General features: G+C 40.3%; 1 protein-coding gene across 1 annotated transcript; it reads left to right on the top strand.

The window, feature by feature from the left end:
* Positions 1-1,265: 1,265 nt before the first annotated feature.
* Suv39h2 (suppressor of variegation 3-9 homolog 2) lies at positions 1,266-18,730 on the top strand. The gene is made up of 6 exons (XM_021215302.2): positions 1,266-1,536; positions 3,557-3,702; positions 11,121-11,789; positions 13,659-13,805; positions 16,426-16,555; positions 17,598-18,730. The coding sequence occupies exons 1-6, from the start codon at positions 1,308-1,310 to the stop codon at positions 17,702-17,704; spliced, it is 1,428 nt and encodes a 475-aa protein (XP_021070961.1). The 5' UTR covers positions 1,266-1,307; the 3' UTR covers positions 17,705-18,730.
* The last annotated feature ends 955 nt before the right edge of the window (positions 18,731-19,685 follow it).

The raw sequence follows: 19,685 nt of genomic DNA, 5'->3' as shown, positions 1-19,685 counted from the left end.
AAAAAAAAAAAAAAGAAGAGGGCATCGGACCCCATTACAAATGGTTGTGAGCCACCATGTGATTGCTTGGATTTGAACTCAGGACCTTTGGAAGAACAGTCGGTGCTCTTAACTGCTGAGCCATCTTCCCAGCCCCTTTGCCAAATTTTAAAATGAAACTTAGCAAGACCAAAAATATTTATACCCTGACAGATTTTGACAAAAGCTTTTTTAAGAAGAGCTAGAGAACAGACAGAATGCCTGAGAGGCAATCCTTTGATCTAGACCAGTTTAAAGTGTTTATTGGGGGAGAAGGGGGCTCTGGGTAGCACCTGTAATCCCAGCACACCAAAGTGGAAGCAAGAGGATGAGGACTTGAATGTGAGTCTCAGACAAAGCAAGTCTGCGGGGCTTGCTTCTGTTTTAAACTCTCCTTCGCTGGGTGGGAAGTGACTGGAAGGGGAGCAATGGAGAGGTCAAGGTAGCTAGGCTTTTTTGGCTGAAGAGGAGACAGGCAGTATGTGCTTGTGATTAGCAGTGACATGACTTGCTTATGGAATTACAGACAAGTCTTTTATGTATAAAGGTTCCTTTTACAAGTTTTCAGATTTACAATGGTAAAACCGAGATCGACCTGATTCTCCCCAACCACATATGGCTAAAACCTGCCCTCAGCTTAAGGCTGTTAATAATGTTAGTAAGTCCTTGTCCTAAGTGTAACTTGTAAGTTTGCCTCAACTAAGACGAGTTCTTGGCGGGGTTGGTTGGATTCTGACAATTGTCAGGCTCTTCCTTTGAGTTCAGCTTCTACATGGCCACAGGAACGCATCAGAATCTTTTTGAGTGATTTTAAACAGACAGCATCTCTCCAGGTGAACCCAACATGCAGTCAAATGTTAAGATCCTGAGTCGTGGTGGTGTGGAGTGAAAGGAAAAGTAGTGGGGCTTGGTTGGGTTGAGGTGCTGAGGAACAAGAGTGGGAAAGGAGCTACCTGCGCACACTAACCCCGCGCAGCGGGCACGCCAGGTCTTTGTGAAGAGACTCCGGGCACCGCTTGGGGAATCGTGGCAAGCATCCTCCGAAATCAAAGCGAGGGAGGAGCCAGCGAGGGGCAGGGCCAGCTTCCACGGAAGGCTCCGCCCCCTGCCCGCCCCCCCGCGCGGCGCAGGCGCGGTGGCTGCCACGGCCGGGGTCGGCCTCCGTGACGTCAGAACGCCTCGCTCCTCGCCGCCTCCCAGCTCCGGAGTCCCTCGCGGGCCGGGGCGGGGCGTGCGGCCAGCTGAGTTCCTCGGGCTGACCGCGCCAGTTTGAATGAAAGAGCCGCAAGATGGCGGCGGCCAGGGCCGAGGCACGGGGCCGTGAGGCCGCAGCGCGGTGTCACCGGGCTCCGGGTCCGCCCCCGAGGCCCAAGGCCAGGCGAACGGCGAGACGCCGCCGCGCGGACACCCTGACGGCGCGACGCTCGCCGCCGGCTGCGGGCTCCCAGCGAGCCAGGTCCGGAGCTCGGCGGGCCGCGGTCTTTGGCGACGAGTGTGCACGAGGTGCCTTCTTCAAGGGTGAGCAGGAAAGAAAGCACACGCGGCGCGGCGGTCGCCACCTCCGAGCCGGGGGGGGGGGTGGCGGGGCAGGAGAAAGGGAACCCCCGCCGGTGCCTGCGTTCGAGCGGGTCCGGCCTCGCCGCGAAGCGCCTGCAGACGCAGCCCCGAGCGCCTGGAAACTTTGGGGGGCCCGGCGGGAACTTGCGGGGTGTTTTCTGTGGATGCTGAAGCCGGGGGGCACGCAGTGCGCGTGCGTGCGCTCGAGTCGCGCGCCCTTTGAAAGGCTGGGGTGTGCAAAAAGCCTTCGGGAACGAAAAGGTGGTTCTCCGGCTCTTTCCTCCGCTCCACTCAGATGGTGACACTATTATTCCCGTAGCTCTTGCTTCCTTGAAGCGTGGTGGGGATGGGATGGTGGAATGATTTTTTTATAAACGGGATGTTATAATCTAGACAGAGGCGTTTTCCTCTCATCATTTTTAGGCTGTGGGGTTTTGTAAACCAAGTGTTGGCAATTTTTCTTTTTAATATTCCGGGATGCTCCAAAATGTAGCATTCCTGTCGCGAGGGGCGGTGCATTGTAATTACACCTAACGCTTCGTTATGACGTTTTCATACGAATATGTGTACGTTGATTCCCTCAACACCACCCTCCATTATAGGGTTGTGTTTTCGGATTCTCGACTAGGGGTAAAAATTGAAAAGATAAATAAAACAGCAAACACCTCGGTTACATAAACAAGAGGACTCTCCTTTGCAGATGATTAGCATAAGGAGATTAGCATTAAGACAAAACAGCCTTAAGATTTTTAGAAGCGATTTATGAGACGTTTTTACAGCTTTCTTGTCTCCAAACCGCCACACCTAAGCAAATCAATGTATTCTGGCAAATTTGAGGCAAAGTCTTTTTGCAGGTGCCAGAAATATGAGTTGTTTGCAGAGACTGGAGTTCGGAAGCTATGCTTAGTGGTTTCTGACAATGAAGTCCTTACTGCCGGGTATAAGGAAGGACTGCGGGGGAATGTGAGCGGTTATGCTCTCCCTTCCTGGAAACTTACCTCAAAACGTTTTTGCCCACCATTTCGGAAAACTAAATACAGCTTGATGAGTTACAGATACATTTTCTTTGGTCACCTCTATTCAACAAACTACACTTTTTTTTTAAGTAAATCCCATACACAAAAAGATGGAAACCCCCCAAAGTTGTGTAGCTTCGGGTAGAGCAGAGGGCTTACGATCATCTAGTATTTATCCTGACACTGGCCGTGTAGTGAAGTTTGTTACATTTTTCTAGACATCAGTTGTGTAATTCTATTTTTAAATCCAGGATGGAATACAGTTCATTTCTGGCCTCCATACGGGCATTGTTTAGTATGTCTGATTTTCAAGTCTGGCTTATGGATTATTTCCACCTTGTATTCTGTTTTGTAACTGCTGGCTTGAAAACTGCAGGAAACAAGCATTACAAAGCTCACCATGCTCTCCATTTAAAGTAAAATTCTCTGGTTTATGCATGTTGAAAGTACATTTCACCATGCACAAAGTAATCTCTTGACGTTTTCCAAAATGGGAAAAGTAGGATATGGATTTCAGATTTAAATTCTTATCGTCTGACTAAAAGAAGCGAAGTTTCTTTTAAATTGTGGCTGTTTTAGAATATATTTTAGATATATTTCTAATATGTCTTAGCTGTTTATTAGGAGAACAGTTATATTCTGTGTAGAATATAATGGAACAGAAAAAAATATTTTCTTCATTTTACCTTCGCATTTATATGTGACCTTAAGAAATTTTAGGTATGAAATATTTTAATTAGTCAAGCAAGAATTAGGCATTGTGGGTAAAAGTGGGATGTCCACAGGAAAGTAAGCCGATTTACCAAAACTAGTTCTTTATCCTGTAACTTTTTCTTAAACACACATATGTAGCTTCTTGTCATATGCGTTCCTAGACTATAACATTGTCAGTTGAGAGGGTTTTAAGTTTTTGTTTCAGCCTAGTAGCTATTTTATTGGTAAAGAATTCTATTTTCTTATTGTAGCCTGGTGTGTGCCTTGCCTAGTTTCACTTGATACTCTCCAGGAATTATGTAGAAAAGAAAAGCTCACATGTAAATCGATTGGAATCACCAAAAGGAATCTAAACAATTATGAGGTGGAGTACTTGTGTGACTACAAGGTAGCAAAGGTAAGGCAATGTCCAGCCCCTTGGCAGAGACCTGTCTACACTGCAGTGTTTCATGTTTTTCTAACATAAAAAGAGCCTCAAGATGAGCGAAGCTCTTCTTGTTTAAGGTTGTAAGTCATAGACTTACTCGTTCAACACTGAGGGGATTCTGAAGTGTCACATGCTTTTGCATTAGAATATTTAGGGTGTTTATATCCTGCATCCTACTCTTGACTGTTTGCATATGGATTCCCAGAGCAAATTGTTAGGCCTGATTGGTTTGTCTTGCAATTCGTGTTGTTCCTGGATCCTATTTCCGGTATCACTGGCAGGAACCCAGGTTTCAAGCAAGCTCTAGAATATTGAATGTCCTCCCGGAGTAGCGGCAAGCATGTGTATCCTGCCATTCTGTCCGACTCGGTGCCCTACAGGTGTGGTGTGATAGGATGGACTGACTTGTATGGTCATTTCAGTCCACTGTTTCATAGCTTACAATGTGATCAAATCAGTTCTTCTAAGAATCTGTTTTACCTAAATCCCATAATTATATTTTCCATAATCCATTTACTTGTAGCCTTCCTCTGAGAACTGGCTATTAATATCAGTTCTTGCAGATAAATAACCAAGAGTCCGACTTAAATTATGTGATTTTTTTTTTTCTTCCATTTCTGCTGAGCTTAAGTCCACTTCATCCTTTGAAATGCTGTCTTCCTGTGGTAGCATTGCCTGCCCCAGCACAGAGATCTTGGTCTAGCATCTCTCCCAACACCCTCAACATCCTGCTTGTAAAAGAGCCTAATCGTGTGCCATCGTGGTTTACAGGCCCTAGACTGAGCAGTCCAGGTGAGATTATCATTTGATCATATGCATTAACTCCATTAAGCAGTGCCTGCTGAACCAGGTAGACCTGGAATCCCAGCTACTATCAAGGCTGAAATAGGAAGCTCACAAGTTCAAGTCCATCTTGGGCAACTTAGACTCCTTAAAACTTAGTTTTAAGAACTTTTTAAAGGAAACTACAGCTCAGTGTTAGAGCCCAGCAAACATAAAGCCCCAATAATGCTTTCAGTCCACACGCAAAAAAAAAAAAAAAAAAAAGCAAAACCCCAAATTTCTCCTGTTCTCATGTTGCTCAGTTCTACTAGACAGGATTTTTCCCTGCTGCTTTTTTCTTCTTTGTGTTTGGTTTTCCCAGTGTTTGTTACTATTTTGGATCTCTCCTCTCCCCTTACATTCTCATATTCAGCTGAAGGCACCCCTCCTTCCATGAGTTAACCTTTAACATTCAGCTCACCTCCATCATTAGTTATCTCTGTCCTCAGTCTCTCAAAGATGTCACCATTTTCTCACTGTCTACTTCCTCAGGGCTTTGCCTAAACCTCTGGTTTCTGTTCTATTTAGTCCCAGGTTGACCTTGAACTCACAGCCACCATGCTCTAGCCTCGTCGGTGCTGGCATTATTTGCATAATGTATATTTCCTGCTAGTGTCTTTTTAATACTAAGCTCTTTCCCACTCGTGACAATCAGTAAACTGTATTTACATCTTCTCTGACCTTTGGGTCCCTTTGGCCTCCTTTCTCTACTCGCACAGCTAGTTCTTTTATTTTCCTTCTAATTCATTTAAAAATAGTGTTTTATTGAGATATAATTTGTTTAAAAGTGTACAGTTCAAATCTTGGTTTATTCAGAGTCAGTCAATTTTAGAGCATTCTTTCATTACTCTAAACAAAATCTCCAAACCTAACCATTGCTGCCCAAATTTCAATTACTGACCCTAAGAAACTGCTAAGTCTATTTTCTGTTTCTGTAGAGTTTTGGGGATGTCCTATCCCCTTCTTCCTCTCCTCCAGCTCTGCGTTCCAGAGAAGGACCTCTTGTTCTGCTTTGTCTCCCTGCCTGATTGCTTTGAGACCTGGTCTATAGTTGAACCCTGAGCTAGGCTGGTAGACAGCAGGTCTCAGCAGTCCTGTCTCTGTGTCCAGCAGCACTGGGATTAGAGGTGCATGCGGCTTTCCTGGCTTCTTATGACCTCTGTGACTGGAACTTGGGTCCTCATCTTTCTGGAGCAGGTGCTCTTCCATCGTGTCCCTGTCATTCTCAGTGTATGTCTGATACCTGTTTCTGAGTTACTAGCTTCACTTACTTTGAATGATGGAGCATGAACTGGGCAAGTGCCCTACCACTGAGTTATATTCCCTAGCCCTTTATTTTTCATTTTGAAATGAAGCCTTGCTAAAGTAGCACAGGTTGGCCTTCAGTTCACTCTGAAGCCCAGAAAAGTCTTGAATGTGGACTCCTCTTCGATTTAGCTGTCTGAGGAGCTGAGATTACAAGTCTGCACCACTGGACTCACCCTTGGAATAATTTCTTTTTCCTTTTGGTTTTTCAAGATCGGGTTTCTCTAGGTAGCCTTTCCTGTTCTGAAGATGAGGCTGGCCTCAAACTCACAGAGGTCCACCTGCCTCTGGTTTCAGAGGCCCGGCCTGAAATGATGTTTCAGGCTCTCTCTGGTAGTGTAAGATCATACTTCTTCCCTTTCTGTTGCCAGATATGTTCAATTGTGTTGAGGTATCACATTTATTGTGGGACAGACAAATTTTGAGTTGTTTCCATCTGGGGGCTATTATAAACAGTGCTGTTATGATGTTCATATGCAAACTTCTTTATGGACATAGTTTTCATTTCTCTTGGAGTGGAATTGCTCGATATCTTAGATCCTAAGATATTTTTGTTGATCTCTTTTTGGGAACTGCCAACCTTTTCCAGAACTCTGTACCCTTATGCTTCTACACCAGCAGAGTATGAGCTTTAGTTTCTCTGTAGCTCATAGTCATGAGAAGTGCATCTCATTGTGGCCTTTAGTTACATTTTTCTGGAGGGTAATGATGTTCAAATCTTATCATTCTCTTACTGGACGTTTGTATCTGTTGTGATGAACTAATTATTCAGATCCTTTGTTCATTCTAAAAATACTTTTCATATATTTATTTATATTGTGTGTGTGTGTGTGTGTGTGTGTGTGTGTGTGTGTGTGTGTGTGTGTGTTTCTGTGAGCACGTGTGGAAGCTACAGAAAGACCATCCATCCATCCATCCGTCTTAGCCTTATTCCTCTAGGACAGGATCTCTCACTAAGCAGATGCATTCCATTTGGGATGCTGACTAGTCATGGGGCTCCCAGAATCTGCCTCTCTGCCCTTCCAAACCTAGAGTTGCAATATGTAGGGTTCAGAGGACAACTTTGAGTTGGTTCTCTCCTTGTACTATGTGGGGACTGGAGATCAAACTCCAGTTTTCAGGCCTGGAGTAGGTGTGCCTTTACCTGCTAAGGCATCTTCCTGCCCTGACTTTTTTTTTTTTTTTTTTTTTTTTGTTATAAATGGAAGGTTGAACCTCTATGTAGGCAGCAGGGGAATTTGCAAGCAAAGCACAATAGAGCAGTAAGTGGTTCTATGGATTTTTTGTTTTTATAAAATAAACCTTAAGCTTTCATCATGAAGGACAAATTGGAGAATTACCAGTTTGGAGGCAGGGAGACAATCTGGAAGATTAGTATGATAATCTAGATAAGAACTGAGAGCCAAAAGTTACTAATCTTCTGTAATGGAGATGGGTAGGAAGAAGCCCATCTCTAATGAGACTTGATGATGGACTAGAGTAGAGAGAAGGAACTACGATAGCCTACCTACTTCTCAGCTTGTGTCAGTAGGTGGATGAGGGTCTTACAGTAGATGAGTCATACAGAAGAGTGTTTAGGAGAAGCAGGTGAATTCCTGAGCATGGTTGGGCCTCAGGAGGCTGTTGACTCTCTGAGCAGCAGGTAAAGTCTGGGAATCATCAGCATATGATTGTTGTATCATCAGTGAGGTGAGAAGGCTGCCCAGAAGGAGTGTTAGAGCTGGAATCTCAGTGACCTGGAGTTACCCAAGTGACATGGCTTTAGAGTGTTTCTCAGAGTCTCAAGAAGAGAAACAAGTATCTAATACAAAGAGGGACCAAGAAGCCGCGGCCAAAAAGAAAGTAGAAAAAAACAAAAATACAGAGAAAATCATACATTGACCCCTAAGGAGTGTAAAGTGGTGGCTACTGCTGCAGAGAGGTCAGGTTACCTGAGGACAGAAGCCTCAATTGGCTTGGTAGTTAGATTGTAAAGTGGCGTTAGTGGACCATGCTTTCTAAGAATTGTAAGTAGGTGCCTAGCGTTGTCCACAGTTACTTGTTGGCATAGCATTGTCCTTTTCACATTCTCAGCTTAAAACTAGACACACCATCTCTTAACTTTGGCTTTTTTTTTTTTTAATGCTTCCTTACAAGCCACAGGTTTTGCTCTTATCTAGCCTACTATGTTCTATTCATAAAAATAACCTGTCAGTCTTTGACAGTATAGTTTCTACTACTTTCTTCTGCACTTTTTAAAAATTAGGTGACTTAGGAAGATTTTCTTCTTTCTGTTTTAATGGTATGGCTATGTTATTTTGGTATTTAATATTGAAATGGAAGCATTGATGTTTATTTCACATACTGCCTTATCTCCCAAAGGGATTTTACACCTTGTAGTTCATCAGACCTCCTAGGTCTGATAAAAGCCAATTTCTTTTTTAGCTTTTATTTGGAATTGTAGGTTACTGAATTAATTAAATTTGCCTAAAAGTCAGTGGTTTTTATAAAGTAATTTTATTTTTCAAAGATAGAAATCTCTTTTTCAGATTTTAAAAACAAAATATGCTTATAAAATAAGGCTACAAACCAGAGATAAAAAAATTTCCAAAGTGTTTGTCAAAATCAATCCTGTATTCTTATGCTTATCTATTCTGTATAAGTATAAATAAATATATTTACAATAAAGAAATTGAGTAGTTACCAATGTGGTAATATATAAGCCTTGGTCATTTTAAATACAAGTGCCTTATCCAAGATTAACCAGTTGAGGAAGTCACCTGGGCAGTGAGCCTCAGTGGTGTTAAGTTTGATTCAGGTGGTGACATAGTTATGAACTTGGTGCCAGCACTTAACTTGTATTGTTTTCTGCAGTAAAAGGACCAGTGTGTCACTGCCTTCTTCTGGGGTCAGAAATCAAATCTTAAGAATTATAGGGAGTAGATGAGTTAAGACAATGCCAGTTGGCTCTCATATCTACTTCGGTGTAAGTAGATTCTGGTACCAACAGTTCCAAATTATCATTACTTGACTAGAGGAAGAACTAGGCCTTAGCGAGGCTCAGTTTGACACACTGTTGTATAGCAAGGCTTTCCAGTTCTCCTCTCTGGAATGATCATACATACATACTTATGTAAATATAATGTATATACAACATATCCTCACATCTTAAAACACAGTTTAACAGAAAAAAAAAAAAAAACAATATATTATGAACAGTTTCCCAAATGAAACAGAGTTTTTCAATTCATAAGAATTACTGATGGGCCGGGCGTGGTGGCGCATGCCTTTAATCCCAGCACTTGGGAGGCAGAGGCAGAGGCAGGTGGATTTCTGAGTTCGAAGCCAGCCTGGTCTACACAGTGAGTTCCAGGACAGCCAGGGCTATACAGAGAAGCCCTGTCTTGAAAAACAAACAAACAAACAAAAAAAGAATTACTGATGGATGAGTAGAACATAGTAAACATTAAGGTATTGATACTGACGATAAAGTAAGTTCACTTGTGGATGTGCAACTTTATTTATTTATTTCTTGTTATTTCATGTGCAGTGGTGTTTTGTGTGCATGCATGCTGTGTGAGGGTGTCAGATCCGCTGGAACTGGAGGTACAGACAGTTGTGAGCTGCCATATGGGAGCTAGGAATTGAGCCTGAGTCCTCTGGAAGAGCAGTCAGCTCTTAACTGAAGAGCCATCTCTCCAGCCCCCTTTGCAACTATTTTTGAACCCAATTTGGGTTATGGCTGGGGTTATACCTCAGTGTGGATGTGCTTCAGGCAGGGAGTTTAAACTCTAGTTCTATGTGTATGCTGGCCAGGGGTCGGGGGGGGTATGTAATAGTAAAATAGCTATTATGTCTATCCTTGCTTTATGGTAAAAGTTACTGAAATTGTCATAGGCAAATGTATTGCAATAAGTAATGTTTTTTAAATATCCACAAGTTCAGAAAATAGCTAGTGGGTAGAGGCCCTTGCCACCAAGGTGGACAACCTGAATTTAATCCTTGAGACCCATTGGTGGGCATAGAGAACTACATCTTACCATCAGCCTGCACTCACGTACCATGGACACGAGCACCAACACAAGTATATACACAGAAATAGATGTCATGTTTAAAAAACAAAATAAAACAAAACAAACAAACCTAAAAGCAGCAAATGATGTACAATCACTTCGATATTTATTTCGTGTGCATTGATGTTTTGCCTGCATGTGTGTCTATGTAAGGGTGTTGCAGCTGGAATTTCAGTTGTGAACTGCAGTGTGGGTGCTGAGAATTGAACCCAAGGTACTCTGGAAGAACAGCCAGTGTTCTTAACCACTGAGCCCCCCCCCCCCCATATACACTTTGATATTTCAAGAACATTTCTGGCTTTACTCTGGGCCTGTGGATATGTGCTAGCTATTCTAAGATGAAGAACTGATTACTGAAAGACATCACTTTAGAATTTACTCATGTACATGAACTCTTTTTAAATAGGGCCCTTAGCAATGGCATCTGCTGACCTTGAGAAAAGAAAACAGCCACTGTTTGTAAAGAGATTTCAGAAACCATAAAGTAACTAGGTGATAAAAAGTGGACCTTTGCTGTCTTTCATGCCTGCTAGCTACTTAAGCCACTCATAGCTTTTACTCGTCAGCATTCACTAGAATATTAATGCCTTGAAGAAACATGTGCACTGCAATGCACATTGATGGTAGTAATTGTTTTCAGTAATTGATTCAGTATAAAATTTTTCAACATACAATCATTTTTAAAGGTAAAGATAGTTTGTCCCCCGTCCCATTTACTTTCTTGAAATTCAGTGCAATATTTATACACGAAGTCTATCATTTGAGAGTAGCCTAGCCACATTTCAGGTTCTCATTAGCTACCTGTGGATAGCAGTCACTTACCCAGCTTATCTTTAGAACAGCTAAGGGATGTTTGTCCGTTTCCATACCTTTAGAGAATGCATGCAGCTATGCTAGCCATATGAGCTACTAGCCTAACGTTTGCTCTGGGACCACCTGTTTCCATGATCAAGGTAAATACTTTGACCTAATACTATTTGGTAAAATAGTCATAGATTTCAGTGCCTTTATCTTTCCCTGGCTGGGACCCGTTGGCCTGTTGTTAGTTGTTATAGCCCACTAAATTCAGTGTTTCACATAGCACACAAAAGTTTGTTTTGTATGACTCTTACTTTTCTCTTATAAACTTGTGACTCTGCAGTTTGAATTAAGAGAAGTGCATTATAGAGACTGTCATAATCTGATGTGTGTTTTCTTTTCTATTTTAAGGGTGTGGAATATTATCTTGTAAAATGGAAAGGATGGCCAGATTCTACAAATACCTGGGAGCCCTTGAGAAACCTCAGGTGTCCACAGCTCCTGCGGCAGTTCTCTGATGACAAGAATACTTATTTATCTCAGGAAAGGAAATGCAAGGCTGTCACTACAAAAGGCAATAAATTCTTGCAACCTGCAATTGCTGAGTATATTGTACAGAAAGCTAAGCAAAGAATAGCTCTGCAGAGATGGCAAGATTACCTCAACAGAAGAAAGAACCATAAAGGGATGATATTTGTAGAAAACACTGTCGACTTGGAGGGCCCACCTTTAGACTTCTACTACATTAATGAATACAGGCCAGCTCCTGGGATCAGCATAAACAGTGAAGCCACCTTTGGGTGTTCATGTTCAGACTGCTTCTTTGAAAAATGTTGTCCTGCTGAAGCTGGAGTTGTTTTGGCTTATAATAAGAAGCAACAAATTAAAATCCAACCGGGCACTCCCATCTACGAATGCAACTCACGGTGTCGATGTGGACCTGATTGTCCCAATAGGATTGTACAAAAAGGCACACAGTATTCACTGTGCATCTTTAGAACTAGCAATGGCTGTGGCTGGGGTGTAAAAACCCTTGTGAAGATTAAAAGAATGAGTTTTGTCATGGAATATGTTGGAGAGGTACATTAAATTCACCCTATGCTTCTGAGCTTTATACTTTCTAACTTATTAACGTAAATACTTGATATATTTTGATGTCATTTGCAGATATGTAGAAATCCATTTTCACATTTAGGAGAAAGGTTCATTGGCATAGTTAGAAATGTAAAACTTTATATGAGCAAATAGATAATGTATTCATAGTTATCATTCATAGCCACTGACCAAAGCATATTTTTTAAATATAATTTTAAAATATAACAACTATATTCACACAAAAGTCCTAAGAAGGACTGCCTATACATGCTGCCTACATACATGGTGACATTGAAACTTAGAAGTTACATTTATTTCATTACTTAGCCCAATATGATTAAATCTCTTTTCCTATTTTGTATCAACATGATGGGTATTATTAATTAAACATGCTTTATGGATATTATGAAATATGTATTAAAGCATTTATTATATCAAAAAACAGTAACCTAAACTTTGGCCACTTAGAGCTGCAGACCACTCTCTGATTACCAAATACTAGCATATTTACTCTGATAAATATTAATGTGGTGCTCAGGATGGGACACAAGCAAGCATCTTAGTACATGAACTTTCTAATCTTCAGCTCTGAAAGAGCAGTTCTCTCCGTTATTACAAATGAGGAAACTGAGGCACAGGGACTTTAGTTTAACTACAGCACCCAGATTTAGTTGCCTAGTTTCACTTGACCACTGTTGGAGTCTTCAGCCGAACTAATAATCAAGCTATGGTCATAAGGACAGAAGTGCAGGTAACGTGGCGACAGGGATGAACCTAGCCAGGGCCTGGATGCTCTCCTGCTGCGTTACACCCCGGCCTCTGGACTATGATTTTTGAGCTGAAGCAGTTCCTGACTCTCTTCTGAACAATAAGGCTTTCCAAATAGTTCACTGCATAGTAAACACAAACTGCCTCTAACCAGCCTTCATTTATTCTTGCTCACAGATAGGAACAGTATGCCTTTAGAGCAGTTGTTCTCAGCCTATGGGATGTTACCCCTTTAGGAGTTGAGCAGATCTTTTACAGGGTCATATATCAAATATCCTGCACATCATATATTTATATTACAATTCATAACAGTAGCAAAATTAGTTATGGAGTAGCAACAAAAGTAATTTTATGGTTGGGGGCAACCACATCATGAGGAACTGTATTAAAGGGTCATAGCACTAGGTCACAGCACTTGAGAACCCGTGCTTTAGACCTTTATAAAGGTAGTCTTCTATTCATCTCTGTCCTGTATAGCATAGCTGGATAGCTTCTTGCACAGCCTGATTATAATGAAGCACCGTATTTCAACTACCTCAAATTATACTTTTAATCTCTCATCCTATCACTTTCCCTAATTTTTAATACTTTTTCCTATATATCTTACTTAAATATTTAAATAATAAATAGATAAGATAGATTAAAAAGAAACTTGAATTTCTTTTTTTTTTTTTTTNAAGATTTNTTTATTTATTATATGTAAGTACACTGTAGCTATCTTCAGACACTCCAGAAGAGGGCATCAGATCTTGTTACAGATGGTTATGAGCCACCATGTGGTTGCTGGGATTTGAACTCCGGACCTTTGGAAGAACAGTTGGGTGCTCTTACCCACTGAGCCATCTCACCAGCCCCGAAACTTGAATTTCTTTTTAAGTATTTGTATCAGTGTTAATAGCTTAATGTTTCTTTGGTTCCACAGTACTATACTATTCTGTGATTTTGGAGAACACAGTGTCACCTGTAGTCCTACGGGTGACTGAGGTAGAAAGACCGTTTGAGTCCAGAAGTTGGAGAGAGCCTATCATAAAAAGAGAACACTATAAAGCTATAGTTGTCCTGTTTTGTTGTTTTGTTTCTCTTTAGGTGATCACAAGTGAAGAGGCTGAGAGGCGGGGACAGTTCTATGACAACAAAGGGATCACCTACCTCTTCGATCTGGACTACGAGTCTGATGAGTTCACAGTGGATGCAGCTCGCTATGGAAACGTGTCTCATTTTGTGAATCATAGTGTAAGGAGCACTGAGAGATAAGATGGTTCAGATTAGTGCTCTGTTGGCATGGTTCTTTTCCTCAATTGAAGGGTAATCACTTACACAGCCACTCATAGTATGTTAGTATAAGGGCTTCTGTTAAATCAGGGTGTTATCGCTGTAATAGGAACATACATATTGAGGTGTTTGACAATGACTAGGTTCTATAACAGTGTTTGTATCTCAGTTCATGTAAATTTTCCAGTAGCTTTATAGGGTAAATAGATAACCTGATAGCAGAAGAAGATTAATAAGCAAGGGAGTTAAGTAAAATGTTTTAAGAATATTAACAAAGTTATCTTAATGAGGTTAATACAAAAATTTTTAAGTGTATGGTAGTCCTTCACCTTACCCACAATTTACTTTCACAGTTTCAGATGCCTACTTAGCTCTGGTCCAAAAATACCCAGTGGAGATTTCTAGACATAGTTCAATAGTTTTAAGTTGTTTGTTATTCTGATTAGGAGTTGAAGTCTACTGCTGTAGATGTGATCCATCTATCCCTAGTGTATATATGCTCTGTATGCTACCTGACAGTCACTTAGCAAGCCTTTGGATTATCAGGCCAACCATCAGAATGTTATATGTGTTCGAGTATCCCTGTTTTACTCAGTAATTACCCAGAAGCACAAGATTAGTAACACTAGCGATTTGGATTTGCCGAGGTGTTTCCTTGAAGCCACAAGGTGAAAGTACAGTAAGATATTTTCATAGAGACAGGCCACTCATGTAACTTTAAATAATTCAGTTTTTGTTAGTAGTTAATCTCTTACTGTGTCTGAAGTAAAGTTAACTTATTAGAACAAAACCCTAGCATATATAGGGTTTGGTACTCTGGACAGTTTCAGGCATCTACTGAGGATCTTGGACAATCCTCTCATAGATAGAGCTTAAAAGTAACAGGGTTGGGCTTTTTTGTTTGTTTGATTTTTGTTTTTAATGTCATTGTGTTAACATTTTAAAGTAAAATGTAAGGATTTCTAGATCATTTGAGCATTTAGGATTATTTCCCTGAATTATAAATTAATATTCTAATTTTTAGTTGATGTTTGGAAAACTTAGATCTGCAGTCTTTTTAAAGATTGTGTGTATAATTAGAGTAATTATCTTAAAATAAAATTGGCACAGTGGAATTCAAATTTTATATTGCGTAGTTTCATCATTTAAGTACCAGGCAATAAGGCCAGGAGGTTGGTACTATCATCATTTTATATCTACATGACAGATAATGAAATATAGCTTAGAGGGTATATCACAAAGCTGATCTTAAAAGATGTAGCCAAGTTAACTGGTAGATTGCTTACCAAAAGTTGTGTGTGAATCACAGTGAAATGTGAGAGACGTATCAGGACTCCCTCTTTGGTTGTGTGATTTGTTTAAATGCTTGTTTTAAGTAATTTCTTCTTGATAAATCTGAGATTCGGCCATTCTTCTGTATCCCAAGGGATTCGTTCCAGCACTTCCTGCAGATGTCAACATTCTTACAAGTTCCTTACGTTCAATTTGAGAGATCATAGCCACATAGCCTCTTTTATACTTTAAATCATCTATAGATTACTTCTAATGCCTGATGGAATATAAAGTTATACTGTATTGTTTAAGACTAAGGGCACAAACACTCAGTCTGTACATGGTCAGGACTCTGGTATGATTTTCTTTTCAATAAATACTTTTATAATCTATAGTTAGTTGACTCTGCAATTGGTTGAATCCAGATGTGGGATCCTTGAAATCTAGAAGGCAGCTCTACTGCCCAGCACACACATCATCCTACCTGGCCTGACTTGTTAGAGCTTCTTGCATATGTGTAGTTTAGTGTTACTGAAATACTGAACGATTCCAAATCAAAGTCTAAGTAATGAAATTATGCAGTATAAAACTTGAGTTCCATGGTGCTGGTTTTATTTTAAAATAATTACTCTAGCCAGGTGGTGATGGCGCCCATGGCGAGCCTTTAACCCCAGCACTTGAGGCAGAAGCAGGTGGGTCTCTGTGGGTTTGAGACCAGCCTGGTCTCAACAGAATGAGTTCAGGATAGTACAAGGGCTACACAGAGAAACCCTGTCTTCAAAACCAAAAACTATTCTAATTATTTAAAGTATATATATACACAAATCTTATTGAAATAGTTATAAGTGAAATGCCCATGTTATAAATGGAAATTAGATTAAAATTTTCCAGGAAAAAAAAAAGCTGAGACAAAAATCTCATTAATTGGGGGCTGGTGAGATGGCTCAGTGGTTAAGAGCGCCGACTGCTCTTCCAAAGGTCCTGAGTTCAAATCCTAGCAACCACATGGTGGCTCACAACCATCTGTAACGAAATCTGATGCCCTCTTCTGGAGTGTCTGAAGACAGCTACAGTGTACTTACATATAATAAACAAGTAAATATTAAAAAAAAAAAAACCTCATTAATTGTGGAAGCAACATATTGGATATCTGACTTCTTGTATCTTTTTGTTCTTGTATGGATGATTAAGATCTTATACATGAAAACTGTATTTAAAATGATCCTGTGGGCAGTTAACAGTTGTATATGATGCATAGAAGGCACCTTCTAGCACTTTTACTTGAACAGATTTTATTGTTCTTTTTTAGTGTGACCCAAATCTTCAGGTGTTTAGTGTTTTCATCGATAACCTTGATACTCGGCTGCCCAGGATTGCATTGTTCTCTACAAGGACCATAAAGGCTGGAGAAGAGCTGACCTTTGACTATCAAATGAAAGGTATGGTTTAAGAATAATCTTACTGGGGTTGCTTTCAGTACAAGAATGCAGGCAAGTCTTTGGATCATGGACCAAACTAACATTGAAGATGAAAGAAATCACTAGGGAGGAGGATCAACAAAACAAATTATGTGTGGAGATGATAAAAATCTCTTTAAACATGAAAGAAATTGTGGGATAAGTCATCTTACTTAAGGCACAGAGCCCATCCGACAACTACAGTCAGCACTTGGTCTTTCTTCCAAGTTAGCTCAGCTTGACTTTTCTCAGGACTTCCATTTGGAAGCTTGACTTATAATAACACTAATAAAAATATGGACTACAGTTTTTGAACTTTTACTAAAAGATATATTGACAGGATTAAAAGTATCATTTCAATCAATATGAATTCTATTCCTTCTTGAATCTGGCTTTTTAAAGTGCTTAATTCTGTTGGCTGTATTGTGATCGTGAATATCTTCTGTAAACAATGTGCTTTACCTGCTGTTACTATTTCATGTCAAGGTGCTCTTAGTGATGTGTTAAAAGAATGCTTGTGCACTGGACTTTCTCAATGAATGTCATCATGGCAGGTATTCTGACTAGTGTATACCATCTTTCAAAATAACTCAGAAGGAAATGTCTCAGGATATTCACAGAAGCACAAAACTTATTTCCTTGGGAGTTAACCAACGCCTTGAGAAAGTAAACACTGACAGTGTAGCTCTGGCTGTCCTGGAACTCACTGTCTAGACCAGGCTGGCCTCAGACTCAGAGATCCACCTGCCTCTACCTTCCAAGTGCTGAGATTCAAGGCATATGCCATCATGCCCAGCTAAAGTAAAGGTTTTTTTTTTTTTTTTTTTTTTTTTTTATAAAGGTAAAGATTTGTGTGTGCGCATGTGAATGCAGGTGCCGTGGAGGCCAGAAGCTGGAGTTTGAGGCTAGGGAGGTGGCTAACTTGAATGTTGGGAGTGAACTCTGGCCCTCTAAAAGACCATGGCTACTCTTTACTCTTCCAGCCCCTGTTCTCAAATAGATGTTTCTCTTCCTGTATTTCCAGGTTCTGGAGAAACCTCTTCAGACTCTATTGACCACAGCCCTGCCAAAAAAAGGGTCAGAACCGAATGTAAATGTGGAGCTGAGACTTGCAGAGGTTACCTCAACTGAAATGTCAGGAAATGGAGCTCAAGATATTTTTTGTTTTGTTTTTCGTCTAACAACTGAAAAAGTATTTGGGACTACTTTCTATTACCTACATATTGTATTATATGGTGTTAATATACAATCCATGGCTCAAGGCTTTGCCAAGTATATTACTGTTGTTTCTGAAAAGGACTGCAGGGCACATAAACGGTAGATATTTGGTGGTTAAATGGAAAGTGAACTATGTATAAATCACCATTTGCTTACTTGAGAAGTCGGAATAGACAATTGTCCCCTTTAGTGTTTGAAAAGTGAGGCTACCACAGTTACTATGAAACCTTTTATCTTGACTCAAACAGATAATTCAATTTAGGCAAATGTATAAATTTTATTTTTTTATTATATTGTTTCTGTTTAATACTGATCAGAGACAAATAAGTGCTGAATTTTTTTACTATATTTTCTACTTTTACATTAAAACATTGGCATCTTAATGATATATTTCAGGTGTAAAAACTGTGAAAGATTTACTTCTAGCTTGATCTTATTTTGAAGCAATAGATACCATTACAAAGGTTGTATGTCTGAACCTGAAATCCTTAAAAGAGTTTTTTAGTCGCACAGAAGAAAAGTCTCTAATCACCTTCTCTAGAAGTCTATAGTGGCTGGCCATTGTGCTTCTTTGAACAGACAGAACAGTGACTAAGACGACCCATTGGGATGCCAGGCAGAGTGAGCCACTCAGAGAGTGGCCCATCTGAATAGGGGTGAGATCCATGAGGGGCCCAGGCCCTGATGACAGTGTAATTCAGGTCACTTGCAGGCACTTTTAATTACTATCCACTACATTTAAATACCTTTGTATTTTGTGCATGCCCTTGAAAAGCAAGCTATATTTGAACAGATACTTGTTTTATACAAGAATTTTTTGATAGGATAAAACTTAGCTTGGCCAGAGTTATATCTGATTGAATTTTTATTAACTTCTGGGGATTAGATGGGATATTTTCCCTGTGTAGTAAAACCCAATAAAGAAAAAACTTACTTTCATCTTTCTGGGTCTGGGAGTTCTAATCATGGTGTCCACTGTGAAAACAAAACAAATGCAGCAAATAATCCAAGTTTTTGGTTTCCTAAGAGTTTCCCCAGTTCACTGTTCCAGGCTTTAATAGACTGTAATAAGCTTCATTAAAATGAACTGAATTCAGGAACTCAGCATTTCCTTTATCTTCCTCTTAACCTGTTTTGAGAGAAGCTACAGTGTTATAAGAATATTGCCTTCATGGGGCTACTTGTTCACAATACATAGTATTCAGTGTTTGCATGTTTGGGGCCTCGTAGTATGTCTGCTACCCAAAGATTTCAGAAAGTGTCAAGAAAAAAATATAATTTTAAATGGCATTTCTTTTGTTTTCTTTGAGAATCTTCAAAGCATCACGGGTATTCCCCCCTCACACCCCCTACCAACCTCATGGCCAAGCTTACCTTGACTTATTCTCAGGTTTAAAGATTTAAAAAAGACAAACAAAACCAAAACCCAGTGTTTGACTGTCTAGATATTTGGTCTTATTTACTGTTTAGGTTAAAAGGAAACTTAGGAGGGCAAGAAGGAAAAGACTGTTTAATAAATATGTGGCTTTGTTTTGTCCTTACTAATAGAAATTTAATGGGCCCTTAAGATTTTGTGGGGAGTGGGTAGGCCTTTGGACAGAGTATCTGTAGCTCAGGTTAGCCTTGAATTTGCTGTGTAGCTGAGTATTATCTTGAACTCCAGTCTTTCTGCCTCTACCGCCTAGTGCTGGGATTACAGACATGTGCCATCATGCCAGCCTGGAGATTTTTACCTTTAAACACACACAGACTTCACGCTGAGTGCCACACATGTAATGGACTTTGCTTCCCTTCACTATTCCATTACTTTTTCCTGCTTCTCAACATTCCCCCATTACATCCCTCTCAGACTGTCACTCCATGTTAGCTATTTATACAGGGTATGCTATGCGTA

The sequence above is a fragment of the Mus pahari genome, chromosome 16, assembly GCF_900095145.1.
Source record: "Mus pahari chromosome 16, PAHARI_EIJ_v1.1, whole genome shotgun sequence".
Lineage (NCBI taxonomy): Eukaryota > Metazoa > Chordata > Mammalia > Rodentia > Muridae > Mus > Mus pahari.
This window is presented reverse-complemented; position numbering and strand designations above follow the sequence as displayed.